The following is a 19122-nucleotide window of genomic DNA, read 5'->3' as shown; positions in this document are numbered from 1 at the left end:
TGGTCTGTGCTCCTGCTGCCTTTTCTGCAGCTCCACCAGTCGCCAGAGCTTATCAGTTTGATCCCCCAGTAGCCTCAGCATTGCATTTTGCCTCCTCTCATCACGCTGCCACCACCTCTCCTCTTGCTCCCACAACCTCTCATCTTGCTCGTCTCTCCTGTCCTCGCGTTCATTTTCTGCTTTCCTGGACTCTGCCATTGTTTGCCTCCACGCATTCAGCTGAGCTCTTTCGGTGTGGGAGGACTGCATGAGCTCAGAGAACATTTCATAGCTAGTGTGTTTTTTTTTTCTCCTTTTTATCTGCGCTAGCTTCTGGGACGAAGATGATAGGGGGAGCGTTGAAACATTTGCAGCTGCGGGAGGAAAAAAGGGAGAGTAGTATTTAAAAAGACACATTTTAGAGAACAATGGGTAGACTCTTTCACGGTGAAGCAAGCTGTTAACATTACACAGCACATGTGTTTTCAGTACAAGGTCGCATTTTGCCTCTTATATTGAGGGCCTGCCAGTTTGGTGTGAGATCTCACACATGCAGGGCCGGGTAACAGAATTCGGCTTGCAGGCAGCCATGGTTAGCCACAGTCTTTAGGCTTCTTCAACCATCATAACATGTGGGAATGGTTTCAAACAGCAGCGCCCTCCTTTCCCATACCAAGCACCTGTTGGGTTGGCCATTTAAAAGGAGGGGCTGCAGTTTTCGGGTTAACGTGCAGCACAAACTCAAGTAACCCCCCCACCCCATTTCTCTGGGATGATCGCCTCACCCCTCCTCCCACTGTGTGACGAGTATCAGGGAAGATCTCTGCCAGCCAAACACAAACAGCTCAGTGTGAATGAGCCCCCCACCCTGCCCCCTGGTGTGGCTAAAAGCGGGGATCATTTCTTTTCAGCAACAGGCAAACAGCCCAGCAGGAACGACCACCTCTGAATGTCCCCTTAATAATAAAAAATGGAAGGCCTGAAACGGATATAACATAGACAGTGATAATGCAAGCATCTCACTCTACCCTGCAAGAAATCCTGGAGGATTTCTGCTCCATCCCCAGACACGTTAACAGACTTTTCCAGTAGCTATACTCGCTGCAAATGCACCCCAAGTCTTCAGGGCAAATTAATCATTAAACATGCTTGCTTTTAAACCCTGTATTATATTTACAAAGGTACACTCACCAGAGGTGCCTTCTATGGCTTCATGGTCTGGGAGCCCGGGTTGGCAGGGTATTGGCTCCAGTGTGATGAACAGTTCCTGGCTGTTGGGGAGAAAGGTTTCTCCGCTTGCCTGTTGCGCACTATCCTCCTCCTCCTCCGCATCATCATCTTCCTCGTCCCCAAAATCCTCATCCCTGTTGCATGAGACTCCCCCCTTGCAGGTGTCCATGGACAGGGGTGGGGTAGTGGTAGGGACCCCCCTAGAATTGCATGCAGCTCATCATAGAAGTGGCATGTCTGGGGCTCTGACCTGGAGCGGCCTTTTGCCTTTTTGGTAGGCTTGCCTGAGCTCCTTAATTTTCACGCAGCACTGCTGCAGGTCCCTGTTATAGCCTCCGTCCATCATGCCCTTGGAGATTTTTTCAAATATTTTGGCATTTCTTCTTTTGGAACGGAGTTCTGATAGCACGGATTTGTCTCCCCATACAGCGATCAGATCCAGTACCTCCCGTTTGGTCCATGCTGGAGCTCTTTTGCAATTCTGGGACTGCATGGTCACCTCTGCTGATGAGCTTTCCACGCTGGCCGAACAGGAAATGAAATTCAAAAGTCCCCGGTGCTTTTCCTGTGTACCTGGGTAGTGCATCTGAGTTGAAAGTGCTGTCCAGAGCGGTCACAATGGAGCACTCTGGGATAGCTCCCGGAGGCCAATACCATCGAATTGCATCTACACTAGCCCAAATTCGACCCAGCAATGTCAATTTCAGTGCTAATCCCCTCATCGGGGAGGAGAACAGAAATTGATTTTAAGAGCCCTTTAAGTTGACAAAAATGGCTTCATCCTGTGGACCCGTGCAGGGTTAAATCGATCTCACGCTGCTAAATTCGACCTAAACTCGTAGCGTAGACCAGGGCCTATACGCTGAAAGCTATCAGCAACGTCTCTAGTCAATCTACTTACTTTATTCTGACTCTCAGCAGATGACCGAAAGAAGAATTGGAGAAAGAGAGTTTTCAGTTCATCTGCCATTTTGTATGCATGTATTAGAATGGCAGAAAATTAAATACCCTAAAGATGCAGGAAAGTCGCTTGAACTTTAAAAATTCCAAACATTTCATCTTGGACTTTCACTCTTGCTTTAATTATCTTAGAGATTTTATGGTAGTGTTTCCCAGCAGAATTAAATTCTCTGACCATGTCCACATAAATGACAAAGACAGCAATTCTACCTGCAGTCTTTTATGGGTGATTATAGGGAAAATAGTCACATAATTTAGATTAAGAGATTTAGGAATTTAGGACCAGATTTTCAATCCTTTATTTACATTGGTGAGGAATTATTCATTCAAGTAGCCCAGTGGCTTCAGATGAGTAATTTCTTACTAGTATGTGTAAGGGGTTCATAATCTGTCCCCAACTAATTTATGACCAAAAAGAAATTATAAAATGTAATCATTCAATTACTGAGCTGTCACGGTGTGGGGTCTGGTGTAAGAACATGAATGGGACAGAATAGAATTCCACAAACACTCATCCTCTTACCCAACATATTAGATCTTACACCATTGATTAGTCCTGCTGATTTCAATGGGACTGAGCTTGATACTGTTTGTATGATTGCACCTTATAGTGTAGTAATTTGGGACCAGATTCTGAAGCCCTTACATTGAGTAGTACATTACTTCACAGTTGGGCCCCTTTGTTTGTGTGGGGCTATTTACAGAATAAAATGCTAATGGTAGCAGTGTCAGAATCTGATCCTACCTGGGTCAAGAGACTTTGGTAACAGATTCTTTTATGTATTGAAAAAATAAATTATATTAATAGACATGTTAAAAACTTTAAAACATTACATAAAATTAACTATTTCCCTACAGTGTTGGAAACTGAAATGTATTAGCACTATGGTAGCATGGAAAAACTATTGATTAAAACTGGCCATTAATAAAAGTGAACTCTTGAAAAGAGACGAGACTAGTGACAAGTCTATTTTCACTATTCAAGTTGAGTGAAGTGAAAAAATAAAACAAAGAGTGTACATTACATGGTGAAAAAAGTACATTAAATTAAAAAAAGGGGTGGGGGAAGGTTTAATCATCTGAATTGCTTCAATAAGAAAGATAAAATTGCTTTGAAAATATGGGAACAAGTTTGCAAATATAGATATTCATACCTAACTCAAGAGCTCACAAATTCCCAATTATTAGGTACCTGTCTAATATCTGCATGCATAAGTTAAACATTTGAGAATTTTGTATCTCTAACTTTGAAGGTCTGGTTATGTGTTCTTGTATAAATTCCCAGGCTGTTTATGAACATTCAGCAATTTCATCCATAAATTAGGTGCACACAAAATGGATTTATGTGGTTTTTCTCAGTTAACTTTAAAAATAACACCCATGATTCATATCTTGACAATTACAGCACCACAAGCAGGTGTGGTGGAGAGGAAGGAGCATTTTCTGGCTTGCTGGGGAAAGGAGTATATCACTTTAAGGGTGGGGAGGCCAGAAAGGCACAAAGGCTGCTACAAAAGAAAAGTGGGTCAGCATTGCAATGCTGACTCATACCCCAGGGACCAGAAGGGCAGGGGAGTTGATAAAGGGCAAGCGTGGTAGGAGAAGCCCCTTTTCCCCAGACCAGGCAGAGCAGCACCCAGCCTCAGAAGTGGCAAAATACCGGGTTTGGTCAGGACCTGCTGTGGGCATTTCGCTAGTTGCTCCTTTCTTTGGGGGCTGAGAAGAAATTTTTCCTTCACCGCCAGATTGGCCAAGATGGAGTGGGTGAGGGGTCACCTTCCCCACACCTTCGGGAAGAGTAGGTGAGTGAGGAAGAGTTTTAGTCTATGATGTCACAACTCATTCTGTAAGTGTGGGGCAGATGTCCAGCACAGGCACTCTGTAGGGAAGGGACACGGTGACCAGATAAATGGCCTGTTAAAGGAGTGGAACAGGGGTGGGAGGGGTGGTTCAGAGTGCCTGTGACTAGTGCAGCACAGAGCCTTCCGGCCCCGTTCCTTTATAGCCCACCTTAACCCTCATTTGCGGTGGGGGGATGGTAAGGTCCCAGCAATGCTGGGGACCAATGGAAAAAGAGTGGGCTGGCCGAAGCCCCCAGGTAGATATTGAAATGATCATGGAGTTACCTGCACTGTACACTTTTATCTGCCAAGTAGTCCCAGACATGTAATAATAAAGTTGCAGCCTGATCAAACCATATCCAGGATCTCCTGTTCTTCTTCCAGTATACCTGGACAATGTCCTGTAGGATACAGTATGTGTTTGATAGGCCAGATGCTGTTATAACAAATAGTGAACTACACACATTTTCTCTAATACTTTTGATATAATATTTATTGTGAATATATATAATGGTGTAACAGCATGAAAATGAAGATGATTTTTTAAAAAATAAACAGGAAGATGACAATACACATACAGAGGCCTTTCAAGGAGAAGGGAAAAGCAGTAAATTTAAAAGAATTCACTGTAAATATGTCTATAGTGTGGTATCCTGTGCCTAGGTTATAACTTATAAATCAAGGTATATAGTGAGTAAAACAATTCTAAAATGTCACTTCAGTGTAATAGGTCTAGGCAATAGTGCTTGGAACTTCCGGAGCTTATATCGTTCATATTCCTAAAAAGTCAATGCTATAAAGTGTTATAAAGTGTTGTTCAGTGTTATAAAGCTATCACTGTCAAAAATCTGCATTGCTGCATGTTGTTTAGGCAATGGTTGTATTTTCCTTTCTTGGTTTGGATTCTGTACCCCTTACTTGCATTAAGTAGTACCTCACTCCACCGTAACCCACTGATTAATCATAATTGAGGGTGCCAGATTCTGTCCCCTCCCATCCCTGTAGTTTAAAAACAAATTTTCCTGTGTGTTTCCCAAGTCTCATCTTTCTTCTTTCTAGTATAGGCAGAATGCCATTGCCAGACTTTTCACACATACAAGGAACTGCAATCATTATCTCCCCAATCCTCATATAATTTTACTAGCTCCCCATTCATTTGAGGATTTAGTTCAATATTGTCCTACCTTATTTTTAAACCCTGCTGTGGATGTGCTCTCGCCTCATCCTCTGGTCCTAGTTAGGATTATTACTTAGTACTTGTTTAGTACTAACAACAAATACTTCTCTCCATTACCCTCCCAGTTTCTTCTGTTCATCTACAGTAGCTGCAGTGTATGTAAAGATTATGATTTTATCCTCTCTGTACTACATCTTTACATTTCTAAGGCAGTCTGCCTGGATGCAGAGGCAGTTGCCATTTTGTGAGGCAGAGTTAATGCATCTTTTACAGAGGGGTCACTCTCTCCGCTCTTCTTTTTCATTTGTTCCGTTTGGGGTTTTCTTTATTTTAATCTAAGGACTTGATCTTGCAAACTGCTGAGCACTCTGGTCTTGAATCCATCAAAGCACTTAAGCACATTTAGCCTGCTCTGCTGGATCATGGCCAGAATACTGAGCACTGTGAGGGATCAAACCCTAACACTGATAGCCTATGATTGTGGTTTGGCCATGTCTTCACCAGGAAAACAGTTCTTATATTGAATTAGCTAACTTGAGCTAACTAATGTGAGGTAAAATTCTAGCAAAGACGAGGCAGGTTTTAGTTTTCACATGAGTTAGCAGGTTGAGTTAAATACTCAGTGAGGCATAAATAACACTAGCAATGTTCTCCTCTATGTCATTTCACGCATTTTTGCTATTCTTGATGTGAGAGCCTTCTGCACGGCAGATAATCAACTTGGAATATCCTTCTTATACCTATCTGCCTCAGCAACTCTCCATCTCTCTTCACTTCTCATCTCAAAGCATATTTCTTTTTCAGTTAAGTGTCTTTTGATTTATTTCTCAGGCTCATGTCTTTTGACAGTACTAAGTAAACAATAAGAATAATATAATTTAAGTCTGTGAAGTTTTTTGGGATGAAATTTGAGTCTGACCCTGCAGTCCTTGCATGCTTGCCTGAGGAACGTATGACTGGGCCTTAAAAATTATATTATATAAGGCCTACTACATTATGTTAAGTGCAAGAACTTGCACATGGAAGGCTGCTTCATCCATAACATTGCAGTATTCCCTAATTGTTCAGCACAGTTCTTAATAGGCAACTTAGTCAATCTACTTTAAAAAGCACTTTAATTTCACTGAGAGTAGCCATTATTCTTGTTAAATTGTTTCTAGTTTAAAATACTTTTAGATGATTGTTCACATCATTATTTTTCATTATCCAAGCAATTTCTTTCATCGAAAAGTCATTCAAATTTAGGTTCACTGTAAAGTTTTTTTTTTAAAATGCTGACATGAATACTTGATAAAATGACATTTAAGATTAAAGAAAAACATTCTGAGCATTTGAAAGAGAGGAAATCAATCGAAAACCAGTTGGAAACAAACAACAAATGAAAAACAACATGTTGAAATACAAGGTGAGTGAGGTAATATCTTTTATTGGACCAGCTTCTGTTGGTGAAAGAGACAAACTATTGAGCTACGCAGAGCTCATAGAATCATAGAACTGGAAGGGACCTCGAGAGGTCATCTAGTCCAGTCCCCTGCACTTAAGGCAGGCTAAGTATTATCATCTTCATGTGTGATGAAATACAGTATTGTTGAACTGGAAGCTGCTGTACCTGATGGGTATAAATAATGTATTTTCCTCATAAGGCATTGCAAGCCTTAATTAATGGTTGAAAAGCACTGTGAAATCCTCAGGCAAAAGGTGCCATGTAAGTGCAAAGTATTATTATTAACAATAATAATAATCTAAGAGATCATGAGTAATGTCTGTGTGTATTACCCATTCCAATCAATGGGAATTAAACCAGTGTCAACACAAGTTTGAGTCTTTACAGAATATGGCAGGGGGATCAGTTTAAGTTACACACAAATATGGCCTCATTTGTCTGGATAAACTGGTATTCATTAATACATTTTGTCTTCCAGCAGTATCTTTTTCTTTATAAAATGAAGGGTTGCATGAAAGGAACACCATATCTGGGGTTTTTTTTCGATAACACAAAGTCCTTTCTCATTTGTAAATTTTCCTTGTAAAGAAATAATATTTTGAAGCGCCTGACTAATTTAATTCCCATGTGCATCTATTTAGTTGCAGATTTTAACCTTCTGATATGACACAACAATCATCATTTTGCCTAGTACAAATGCATTATGATTTGTGAGAAAATGTTTCAAAAATGATATTTTTTCCATTTGTATTTCTGCCCATCATGGGATATTTTTCTTATGTTCTGTAGGTTTTCAAAAATCAAACAGCTTTTGACATAGAATCATAGAACATCAGGGTTGGAAGGGACCTCAGGAGGTCATCTAGTCCAATCCCTTGCTTAAAGCAGGACCAATCCCCGATTTTTGCCCCAGATCACAAATGGCCCCCTCAAGGATTGAACTCACAACCCTGAGTTTAGCAGGCCAATGCTCAAATCACCGAGCTATCCTACCCCATGACAAAACATCTTTCATCTCACATTTGCGGAATGTAGTATAGAAATTTAGTTGCAAAAATATCCTTAGTAGTCATTTCTTGATTGAATCAATTATGAAATCTCATCTTGTGTATCCTGAGTGAGGGGTTGTGGGGGTCTTTACTTTTGTAGATAGTACCTGCAATTATAAATGCTGAATTTAGTGAGCACTTGTTTGTCAATTCTCTCATTAATTTATTTATTTACTTTCCCCAAAGCATTCTTTACAAAGGTAGTAGTTTTTTTAAACCAGACAGTCAGTGATTTTTTTAGATCAGAGTGCATGATTTTGTATCTCATATTGCTTGCCTCTTTGTGCAACCGCCTAGCTTTCTTGCATAATTTTCTTGACAAATTGCTTCTCATTAATATTTCAGTCCCAATCTTATCAACCCATAGAACCTGTATGCCCCAGGCAGGGAAATACAGTTCCTTCTGGAAGAACATTCTGATCTTTTCTTTAAACACATTGTAAGAACCTATGACAGATAAATAGGGCTGGTACTGTTCAAACTAAAGATGGCTTCTTTTTATATATGTGATCGTACATTTACTAACTGGGAGATACTGTACCTCGGCAGCAGCAGTAGCATCTCTGCTGCCAACATTTACATGTTCTGTGCTGCTTCTACTCTGAAGCCTGTTAGACTAATGGATTCTAAAATAAAATCCATAGAGAAATGTTTGTCTTTATTTTTTGATTGGTTGTTGAAATACACATAGTCCTAGTAAATGCTCTGTTCATTCACAGATTTTCATTATTTCCACAATAGATATGGACAAAAGAGCAATGTTGGAGCGGGGTTAAAGTTAGGAAGTTGAGATCGAAGATGCATTAGCGCTAGTGCTGAGGTTTGGCTCAACGGTGAGACTTTGGTTCAAAATGGCAGCAAGTGCAGGAGATCAATTGATATGAGAATTCTATCATTTTGAACGGTACAATTGTCCCATTGGTCTACAGTTGGACTTAAATCTGACAATGAATGGGTATTTTAATGAAGTTTTGACTGCATCCCAGTTGGAACCAGGGAATAGATCCTTTCCTGTTTTAAATCCCAATAGGAGCCAAAACTGAAGGGGCAGGTCCAAATTCCAGGATTTGAATTTAGACCCCATTTGAAATTCAGATAGAACATTTCAGTTTTGGTTAAACTCTTACTTCTAAGAATTGTAAATTATGAAAATAATATTGGCATGCGTGTAGTTAAAGCCTAGGTGTGTAGGATAGTGGGGCAGAGCCAGCTGTGAGTTAGTTAATTCCCCATCATTGTAAAAAACACAGCCAATTGAGTGAGTTGGGAGGCTATTGGGAGAGAGTAGGAGCTAACAGAAAATCAGGGGGCATTTCTCCAGGTTCCTGGGAGACTTGATGAATATGTGCAAAGCTGCATCTCTACTTTGTCCCAGCTGAATTAAGCTTCACTTTAGGATTGTTTGGAGACAGGGTGAGACCCGTCCTAGGGTATCCAGGGTTGTGCAGCACCTCACCACTACGTGCCCTTAGTGCCATCTTGCCTGTGTCCACTGTGGATCAGCTCCCTGCTAACACAAGCTCTGCCCTCCTGGGCTCTGCAGGCTTGTTCTCTCTGTACAGGTAGTTGATAGGCACACACCAACCTCTGAATCCTCTGAGTGTTCCTCTGCAGTGCTTGTTCCCTATTCCATTGAGCATTTACAAAACTCCTAGATCCACTATTCCCAAAGGACTAGTACACACCAGCTGCGAGAGTCAACTCAGGATCATCTCTTTGGTTAACACCACAGTACTTAGATATATTTAGAGTGAAAACAAGGATACATGTATTAGCAAAGAACAGAGATTCAAGTGCTAGTAAGAATATTGGAAACAAATGGTTACATATAAAACAAAATTGTAGCATGGTTTCTAGTGACTAGACTAAACTAAAAAGATATTCCCTGTCCAAAGAAGCTTATCTCATTCAAAATTCTCTCCAGCATTTTCAGCCAAGTCTGGCTGAGACCCTTCTTTCATGAATCAAATTCTCTGTCTGTTTACTTCCTAGGTGAAGGATGCCAGAATTACCTCTTTGTCCCACAAATATACCAGAACAGACCTTTGATCTGCACCTCAAGATAGGGCTCCTCCTTACACCCCACTGTTTTTCTCTTTTTTTTTTTTCCCCCTCTGAAGTTTTCACAATATTTCTTTAGCATTTGGTTCAGATTTGGGAGTGGAGTCCTATTTTGAACCATACAATACGTAATTAATATAGAAACAGAAAAATAAGTAAACATTTTGTGCCTAAAAGAAAAACTGTTTTTCACTTTTCCTGGTGACCAATTCCTATTCACAGACTTTAACATAATTTTATATATATATATATACCAGGAATGACCAAACTTACTGACCCTCCAAGCCACATATGACAAACTTCAGAAGTTTGAAAGGCAGGGCGCGCCCGCTGGGGCTCGGAGCTTCAGCCCTGCTCCTGCTGAAGCCCTGAGCCTCAGTAGGTGCACCTTGCGGGGCTGAAGCCCTGAAATCCTCCTCCCCGCTAAACAGAAGCTCCTACCCCACTGCAAGGCAGAGGCCCTGAGTTCCCCTCCCCCAAGTCTGGTAGCCAGAGAATGAAGGACGTGGGGGCCTCCACGTGCCACACTTGAACTGTAAAATAGCTGCATGCGGCTCAAAAGCCATGGTTTGGCCATCCCTGATATGTACATAACTCCTTACGCATCTGTACATGCTTTCTGCAGTGATATTGATGACCAGAATGACACTGGTTTTTGTTTGAAACCTTACATCACACTCACTTTGGTGAATTAGCATGTACATACCAGACCCAGGGGATTCCTGTAACTCATCTGCATCCCTTAAGGCCTTTGCCACTTGGCATCAAGAGGTCTCTAAGTCACACTGGGCTAGAATATTTTTTAGGTTTCAGATTTTGTGATAAAATGCACTTCCCAGGTATATGAATTTTATTCAGGCAGGTGAATCCTTCGTGGACTAAGCCTCCATAGACCTACCTGTCACAGTACCCCTGATTTGGAAAAAGACCTCGGTGTAATTGAAAAATAACGTTTTGCACAGATAGGAAATGTTGTATTAATGTATTTTCAATAAATAGGTCAAAGGTGTTAATGTAATTCCATCACTGGCCAACATTAATCAGTATTAAACAGGGCTTGGGGTTTGCTATAGAGATACTTCACCCTGCTTAGTATCATGGTGAACACATCATTAAACTTCCTTTTAACTTTTTTTATTAAAGATAAAGAAAAGAAGGAAAAAACAGTTAAAACATTTGAAAAGTAAAGTATTAAATAAGGCTTTGACTTTAACAACATCCTTTGTTCCCGTTCCCCATAGCTGGAGAAAGATTTTACAAGCAAAACCCCATTGTTTGACAGTCTCTAAGATGGTATGAATGATGGCAATAACTGTCCTTTTGGGGAAAAGACACGTTAGTTGAGATGGACTAGAGCTGTTACTCTCGTTGTAAAAATCCGATCCCATTTTATACCATGCAGTGTTTGGGATTCAGCTGGAGCTGGTAGCTGGTGATGTTATCTGGGTCTCACTTTCTGCTCTGGTCTGATCAGGGCATCTCTCAGAATTAGGATGATGAAGGCTCCAGGTCTCAGGAGATTGGTGGGGGTGGCCGGCATGACGGCAAAACTTCCTTCAGTTGTCTCTGTCTGTTCTTTGCTGTTTCCTCATCCAAAGTGTCTTTCTTTAAGGACCCAAAAAAGGAGTGATGGGTGGAATAGCCCATCCCCTAATTATTTTGTCCACCAATGAGGCCTTGTATCCAACACATCAGTTTTGGTTCATTAATTTTCAGTTCCACAACATCTGTTTTTACCAAGCATGATTTTAACATAGTCCTTGAACCATATCTGTAGCTTTTGTTTAGACTAATTTCACCTTTCTGTCTCATACCTTTTCCCATCAACGTTTGTTGTTACAAGTTTTATGATATGATATATGAACTTTCACATACTTTTTACAGTTGAGCTCACATTTAGAGTAAATTTGTAAGCCTAATTATCACAATAGAACTAAGACTCAACATATTTGCAAGGCTAAGATAGGCTTTATGGGGCATTTATGATACCTCTGTCCTCCTCTTGTTGTCCTCCTCCCCTGTCCATTATAAAATTAATAATGTAATAAAAATTTTTAAAAAATTTGATTATATCTCTCTCCCTAATTCTTTTCTTCTTAGGTCTCAATCCTGCAAATTGATGCATGAGGGAAAATCCCTATGCCTGAATAGAGTCCCATTGACATATCATCTTATAGGATGTGGCCTTAAATTGTAAACTCTGTAGAGTCTGGGAATATGTCTTTTTTTGTGTTTTTTACAAAGCCTAGCAGTATGGGTTCTGATTCTGATATCTTAAATATCAGATATTTTACTGAAATAGAAATAATAATTAATAATGATTGTTATTAATATTTATGTAGATAGTTCCAAACATGCAGAATGATTTTCCATAAAGTAAAATATAGTGTTAAAGCCTTGAAGATTTTACAGTCTAATAATACAGTATTCTACATTAATTATCCAGCACTCTGCAGAATTGCTAATTTGTGCTATAGTATTTTGGACCATTACTGTGGAATTCACAGGCACCAACTTTCCAAAATGCCAGGGAGTTCTTGACCCCCAGCACTATCCCAGGCCCCGCCTCCACTCCACCCCTTCCCCCAAGACCCCACCCCCACCCTACCTCTTTCTGCCCCTGGTCCACCCCCACCCCGCCTCTTCCTGCCTGAGGGTGCCGCATCTTTGCTCCTCCCTCTGAGCTTCCTGCATGCCGCAAAACAGCTGTTCACGGTAAATAGAAGTCACTGGGGTTGGAGGGAGGTGATAGAGGGGCTGCCGGTGGGTGCTCAGCTCTTATCATTTTTTCCCCATGGGTGCTCCAGCCCTGGACCACCCACGGAGTCGGCACCTATGGTGGAATTCAGCAGTGCTTTTTTATTTACTCTCCATCTATTGTCCCTTGTATTTTTAATGCCCACCTAAACTTGTGTTTAACTACCAGCTTCCAACACAAGTCAATTTTTTTTCTACTGTTTTTCTTCAGTTAAAGCTAGGTAGGCGGTCATGTGACTTTGTTACATCTATTAAAAATAACATATTTAAGCAGTGAAAATTAATGAAATATACCATCTAATTTCTAAATAAAGTAAATTAATTTTTGCCCATATAAATGCTTCACAATGTAAACTTACTCTTTGTGCTTAACAAATACATGAGGATAACATAGCTGAATTTCAGATGTTGAGAAAATGTGCTTGAAAAAATACTATTTTTGCAGGTAGACTTTATGGCCACTTCAGCTGCATATTTCCTAGATAACAGTTCAGATCTGAAGAACATTTCATTAAAGAAAGCAAACTAGATAGAGTTTGGATTAAGGGTGGTGAAGAGAATAATAATAAGGTACTGCTCCCCCTGCAGATAAGGAATGAAGGGCTAGCCTTGTTCAGGATGCGTCTCTTGAAAGAGTAATGTATCAAACGCAGGACACAGGAGATGTATTTGAGAATGTGTAGGAACCATTTATGAATCATCTTGTTGGATCTGAGATGTGTGTGAGAACGTGTAATATTATTATGTATGTTGAGAATATATCTATATAGTAAAGATTTAACATTAAAATACGCACTTCACTTTCAACCATTTCTGAGTTTTGAGATTGGTATTTCTGATACTCAGATCATTCAAAACTAGATGTTTTTTACGTAAATCACGTAGGTGTTCTTGAAAGTCCCCATCTAAAGCGTCAAACTTGGAATGTAGCCAGTCTTCAATGAAGAACAGTCTCTATTTAGTTCAGGGAAAAATTCAAGGAATAATTTCCATTTTAAGCGAAGGAAAATTGCTTACTGTGCATGTGGAGTAAGAGATTTTCCTTAACAGTTTAGCCTGTTTAAGAGAACATCTAAGCCAGTTTCAGCATTAATGCTCTACTCTTCTGAATCTGTGCATTCTCTCCATCTATTTCAAATATTGCATCAGGAGGGGACCTGAAGATTTTGGGCCTTTCTGCTGGGGCCTAAATTTTTAAATTTCACAGACTATAGGGCTTGGTGCCTTTATTCTATTACATTGGGTGCTAAAATATGCACAATTTGAATTTGTGGCCATCTGCTGGTTGACTTCTGATGCCATTTGAAAGGTGATAGTTTCTATCTGTGCCCCTCTAGCCCTCTGTTTTAAATTTGACATTCTCTGAATGGTACAGTACAACAAATTAGATGTGACTGTAGTTTAATGAACACAAATTCCAGTGTACAGGCACTCCACTTTCCCAGCTGCTAAAACATACATTATTTAGCTCATCTAATTCATTTAGAACCAAACTCTGTCAATATTTGAAATGTAGATTTAATGCAACTAGAGTTATAACAGAATTATAGAGCTTGTGGACCTTTTGAGCACACCGAAAATGAATTTGAATTCACCTGAAACATGTGAGAAGCTATTGAGAACTTTCAGGTTTCTGAGTAGCAGCCATGTTAGTCTGTATCTGCAAAAAGAACAGGAGTACTTGTGGCACCTTCGAGACTAACAGATTTATTAGAGCATAAGCTTTCATGGGCTACAGCCCACTTCATTGGATGCATAGAATGCAATATATAGTAAGAAGATATATATATATATATATATATATATATATATATATATATATATATATATATATATATATATATAGATATAGATAGATATAGATATAGATATAGATATATATATATATACACATACAGATAAGTTGGAAGTTGCCGTATAAACTGTGAGAGGCTAATTAGTTAAGATGAGCTATTATCAGCAGGAGAAAAAAACTTCTGAGAAATTGAGAAATCTTATCTATTTAAATTAATGTGCTTTAATTTATGAATAAACCAGAACACCTAAATGATATGAATAACTGGTGCACTGTAGCTGTTCTAGGTATGCTTGGTGGATAGCATCAGGAATGAAATAATGGAACCTGCAGTATAAGCCAATATGATATGAAGAGGACACTGGAATTGTCATCAGTTATCGTATCCTACCTGAAATTTATATAGAGAGTTTGCACTTCTTACTTTAACATTTTAATATACAACTATTGGTGCCCATGCAGTGCTCTTGCAGAAGAATGTTCTGTTCTCCCAGGAGATGCTGCACCATAGGGTTTGACCTCACATGGTGCAACTTTCTTGTAGTTGAGAAGGATGGTGGTGGAGGAAAGCGTGCTTGAGATACATGGGCCGCTTTCTCTGTGCCATTCAATGTTGATGTGTGTAAAACAGGACATAAAAATACTAAACTTTGCTAAGGAATTAGACAACTGGATTAGTTACAAGAGATGGTTTGATTATTAACTTCTATTCCAAACTTTAAACAGTTATTAAACAGAACAATAAGGAGAAATATGATGGTTAATAACCTTATCCAAGAAAACATTTTATAATTTTCCTCTTTCAATATTGCAAGCCTCCAAATGTTTCCAGTGATATCGTCATGATTAATGAGGCACTATTAGAAAACAGACAACAAACCAGCCTACGGCATCTTGTTTTGGTTACAGAAACTGCAAAAAGGGGGTTTTGTGTATGTTCCTTACAATTTATGGCTGCAAGACTATACATAGGCTGTTAAGTAGATGAACTCTGAGGACATGAAAAAATTAAAAGTCTTTTAAAAAAATCATTTTATCCTGCCTTCTTCCCAAGATTTTAATACAAAACGTTGAAAGGCCATGGGAAATGTTAGATGTCCTCAGCAGGATCTGAGGATGCTCACCACCTGATAAGATTGAAGCCTAAGTGTGTACATGAGGTACAACCTATTTCAAAAGTCTTTGTCGTATAACAAATTCGATGTTTGTGGTAGGACTGCAGGCCTGTTTTGGAGTTTAACAAGATGTCTGTGTTCTAAACCCAGAGTTTAGTTTGGTAGAGCATTCAAACTGCTAATATTATGGCACTATAAACCACTTCCATGGTGTCCTATTGTAACCAGTGGGGAAAAAATACAGACATGGTCATGGCTAAAACAGTGATAGTTGCTGCTGTATGCCTGCACAGTTTTCAAAACTAAAATGCAGGGCTTTGCTAAATTGCTAAGCAGACTGGTAAATGTCCAATTTTAGCAACCTAGCATATGTTATAATTTTTGTTTTAGCATATGCTGTGTTAGTGGAACTCTCCTCCCCACACATAATGTACACAAAAGCTGTCAGATCACAAGATGGTGGCAGTCCAAATTTTCTAATATTTTCCATGGCACTTCAGAATTTTTCATTAATTAAATATTCTTGGATGGGAGGCAGGATAAAAGAGCTTTAAAGATTTTTGCTTTAAAACCTTTCATGTACTCAGAGCTTATATACTTATTAGCTCATCTGTATTCCTGTAGCCACAAGTTGTAAGACAGGTCATACAGGGTGTGAGGTCAAAGGGAGCTGTAAGGGACTGGGGCGTTGGTGATGATACGGTGACAGTGAGCTGAGCGGGCTCCATGCTTGCCGTTGTATGGTGTCTGCACAGGTAACTCAGGAAAAAAGGCGCGAAACGATTGTCTGCCCTTGCTTTCACGGAGGGAGGGAGGGGACGGGGGCCTGACGATATGTACCCAGAACCACCCGCGACAATGTTTTAGCCCCATCAGGCATTGGGATCTCAACCCAGAATTCCAATGGGCGGCAGAGACTGGGAACTGTGGGATAGCTACCCACAGTGCAACGCTCCGGAAGTTGACTCTAGCCTCGGTACTGTGGAAGCACTCCGCCGAGTTAATGCACTTAATGCACTTAGAGCATTTTCTGTGGGGACACACACACTTGAATATATAAAACCGATTTCTAAAAAACTGACTTCTATAAATTCGACCTAATTTCGTAGTGTAGACATACCCTTAGACTTGAATACTGTCTCTGACACAGACTCCTTTTGTGCCCTTACACAAGTCACTTAACAATAATACCTTTGTGTCCCACTTCTTACAATAGAGACAGTGGTATTTACGTACTTCACAGGAGTCTTGTGATGTTTGTAAAGCACTACTAATGGTATATAAGTGCTAACATTTCCGTGAATGAGCACAGAATCTTATAGTTTCTGGAGGCCTTACAGCCCTCAGAATCCTTGCTTGTTCAGGAATTATCTCTTTAAACACTTCAGTGTTCAGCAGTTATGTTTGAACCCAGCACAATAAGGCTCTGCTACTGCAACCAGAGAAACTGGGGGATAGACAATGATACCTCTTTTATAGAGAGAGTCATTTGTATCTGACACAACCACCAAACCCCCCATCCCTAGCAAAATCTTCCATTTCACTGACCTCCTCCAAAATCCTAAGGCCTAGTCTCTGTGTAGTGGTAAAATCAGCATGGACAAGAGTAATTTGCATTAGAGTGGGTTTGGAAATTTGTTTTGCAGGTTTTCCTCAAAATGCTAAGACCAGTTCTGTCCCTGTAGAATCTGTATAAAGAACCTCATACAGTGTTCCATTGTGAATTTAATATGTTGGTTTATATGTATTGTGAGTGGCTGTCTGACTTTACACAGTTACATAGTTTGAAAGGTCAGACTGACTTTTTTTGTTTTCTGTTAAATAGAAAAAATATCTACAAATGTATAGTTTGTAATGCATATGTTATGTTTGTATGTTATGCTGTGAAATGAGCTAGGTTTCATCTCTAGACTTCTTATGGGGGACAAAATTTTGTTGTAAACAATGCAAAATATTACATTTGCTTCTCTTTTGTTGTGCTGCTGCTATTTAATCCTGTAGTTTGTTTTGAGAATGTACAACAATATGTTAGCACGTGGAATATAATTATTGACAAACGTGTTAACACTTACCACAATTTCTCCTGTATAATAAGTTGAGTTATTGGGGGGAGGGAGGTTAAATTGAATATAAAAAATAATAAATAAAAGGCCTATACTACTTTTATTTAAGGTACTGTAAAGATTCCCATCATCTTTAATGGGGACAGAATCGGGCCCCAAATCATTAATAGAAGGGCAGAGTTGGTGGTTGGAGAAGATAATCTAGCTGGAATTGGGTCATAAGATTTTTCTGTAAGGTAGTGGACACAACACTGGACTTCTGTCTTATTTAATGAATTGATGTTTGGCTTTTCATTATCATTAGACTGTTTGCAATACCTACAGCAAATCTTGACTATTAATTTTTTTGCCTTCTTTCTAGAGCCTTGGAGGTATTATGATGGCAGCATCTTGGAATTTCATGAGAGTAGTTCGTTATTCCAAAACTGTTTTATCACAGGGAGTCCAGATAGGAAGAATCACCAGTTTTGGGCATGCCTGGTCCAGGACTGTAACTTCAAGTTTTGCTGCCAAAACACCCACATCAAGTACAGTGGAACTGCTTGGTAAAGTATACCCTCGAGATGACTACAGCAATGTCACAGAGAAAATTCTGTCCAAGGTGGGAAAGAACTTGCACAACCAAAGGTACCATCCTTTGTGGCTGATCAAAGAGCGGATAAAGGATCATTTTTACAAGCAATATATAGGACGTTTTGGGACCCCACTCTTTTCTGTTTATGATGATCTGTCCCCGGTGGTTACAGTGGAGCAGAACTTTGACAGATTGCTTATCCCACAAGACCACCCCAGCAGGAGGAAAGGGGAAAACTACTACATGAGCCATACTCACATGCTAAGAGCACACACGTCGGCTCACCAGTGGGACTTGATGCACTCGGGGCTGGATGCCTTTTTGGTTGTGGGAGATGTCTACCGCCGCGATACGATTGATAGCAGCCACTACCCAATCTTTCACCAGATGGAAGGAGTGCGGCTCTTCTCCAATCATGAGGTAGGAACTATTCATAATGCTTAGCATGACTCTAACAAGCAGGGAGTTTCACAGGTCCCTCCATTTGGCTAGTAGCACTCTACTTTTACCTATAAGGGCAGCCTGTCAAGGAATTTCCCCTTTCCAGTTTCTAGCCCTCACAGACTGCAAAATAATGGGCCTTAAAACCATGCCATGATGACATATGGAAAAGCTATCTTAGGTAATTTGTAGAGACTTCTAAAGTGTATTATTTATAATATTTTCCTCCAAGGCTGTTCAGTTTTCCTTTGTGTGCCAAAGAGAATCTTGTTTTACTGGTGAGGAGGTTAAAAAAAAAAACAACCCAAAATCGACAGATATTTTAAAGAACATTTCTAAATATAAAAAGAAAAGGAGGACTTGTGGCACCTTAGAGACTAACCAATTTATTTGAGCATAAGTTTTCGTGAGCTACAGCTCACTTCATCGGATGCATACTGTGGAAAATACAGAAGATGTTTTTATACACACAAACCATGAAAAAGTGGGTGTTTATCACTACAAAAGGTTTTCTCTCCCCCCACCCTACTCTCTTGTTGGTAATAGCTTATCTAAAGTGATCACTCTCCTTACAATGTGTATGATAATCAAGGTGGGCCATTTCCAGCACAAATCCAGGGTTTAACAAGAACGTCT

The 19122-nt window shown here is 39.8% G+C and overlaps 1 protein-coding gene across 2 annotated transcripts in view; it reads left to right on the top strand.

Annotated features, from left to right (window-relative positions):
- The window catches only part of FARS2 (phenylalanyl-tRNA synthetase 2, mitochondrial), a 367678-nt gene that overhangs the window by 50597 nt on the left and 297959 nt on the right, over positions 1–19122 (top strand). For both annotated transcript variants that reach the window (XM_084618405.1, XM_084618406.1), the window contains exon 3: positions 17833–18465. In XM_084618405.1, the coding sequence (XP_084474531.1) occupies positions 17833–18465 (633 nt within the window). The remainder of the gene's footprint in view (positions 1–17832; positions 18466–19122) is intronic.

This window comes from Lepidochelys olivacea (genome assembly GCF_965140295.1).
Source record: "Lepidochelys olivacea isolate rLepOli2 genome assembly, chromosome: 2".
NCBI classification, from domain to species: domain Eukaryota; kingdom Metazoa; phylum Chordata; order Testudines; family Cheloniidae; genus Lepidochelys; species Lepidochelys olivacea.
Note: the sequence above shows the minus strand (reverse complement) of the source record. Positions and strands in the feature narration are given on the sequence as shown.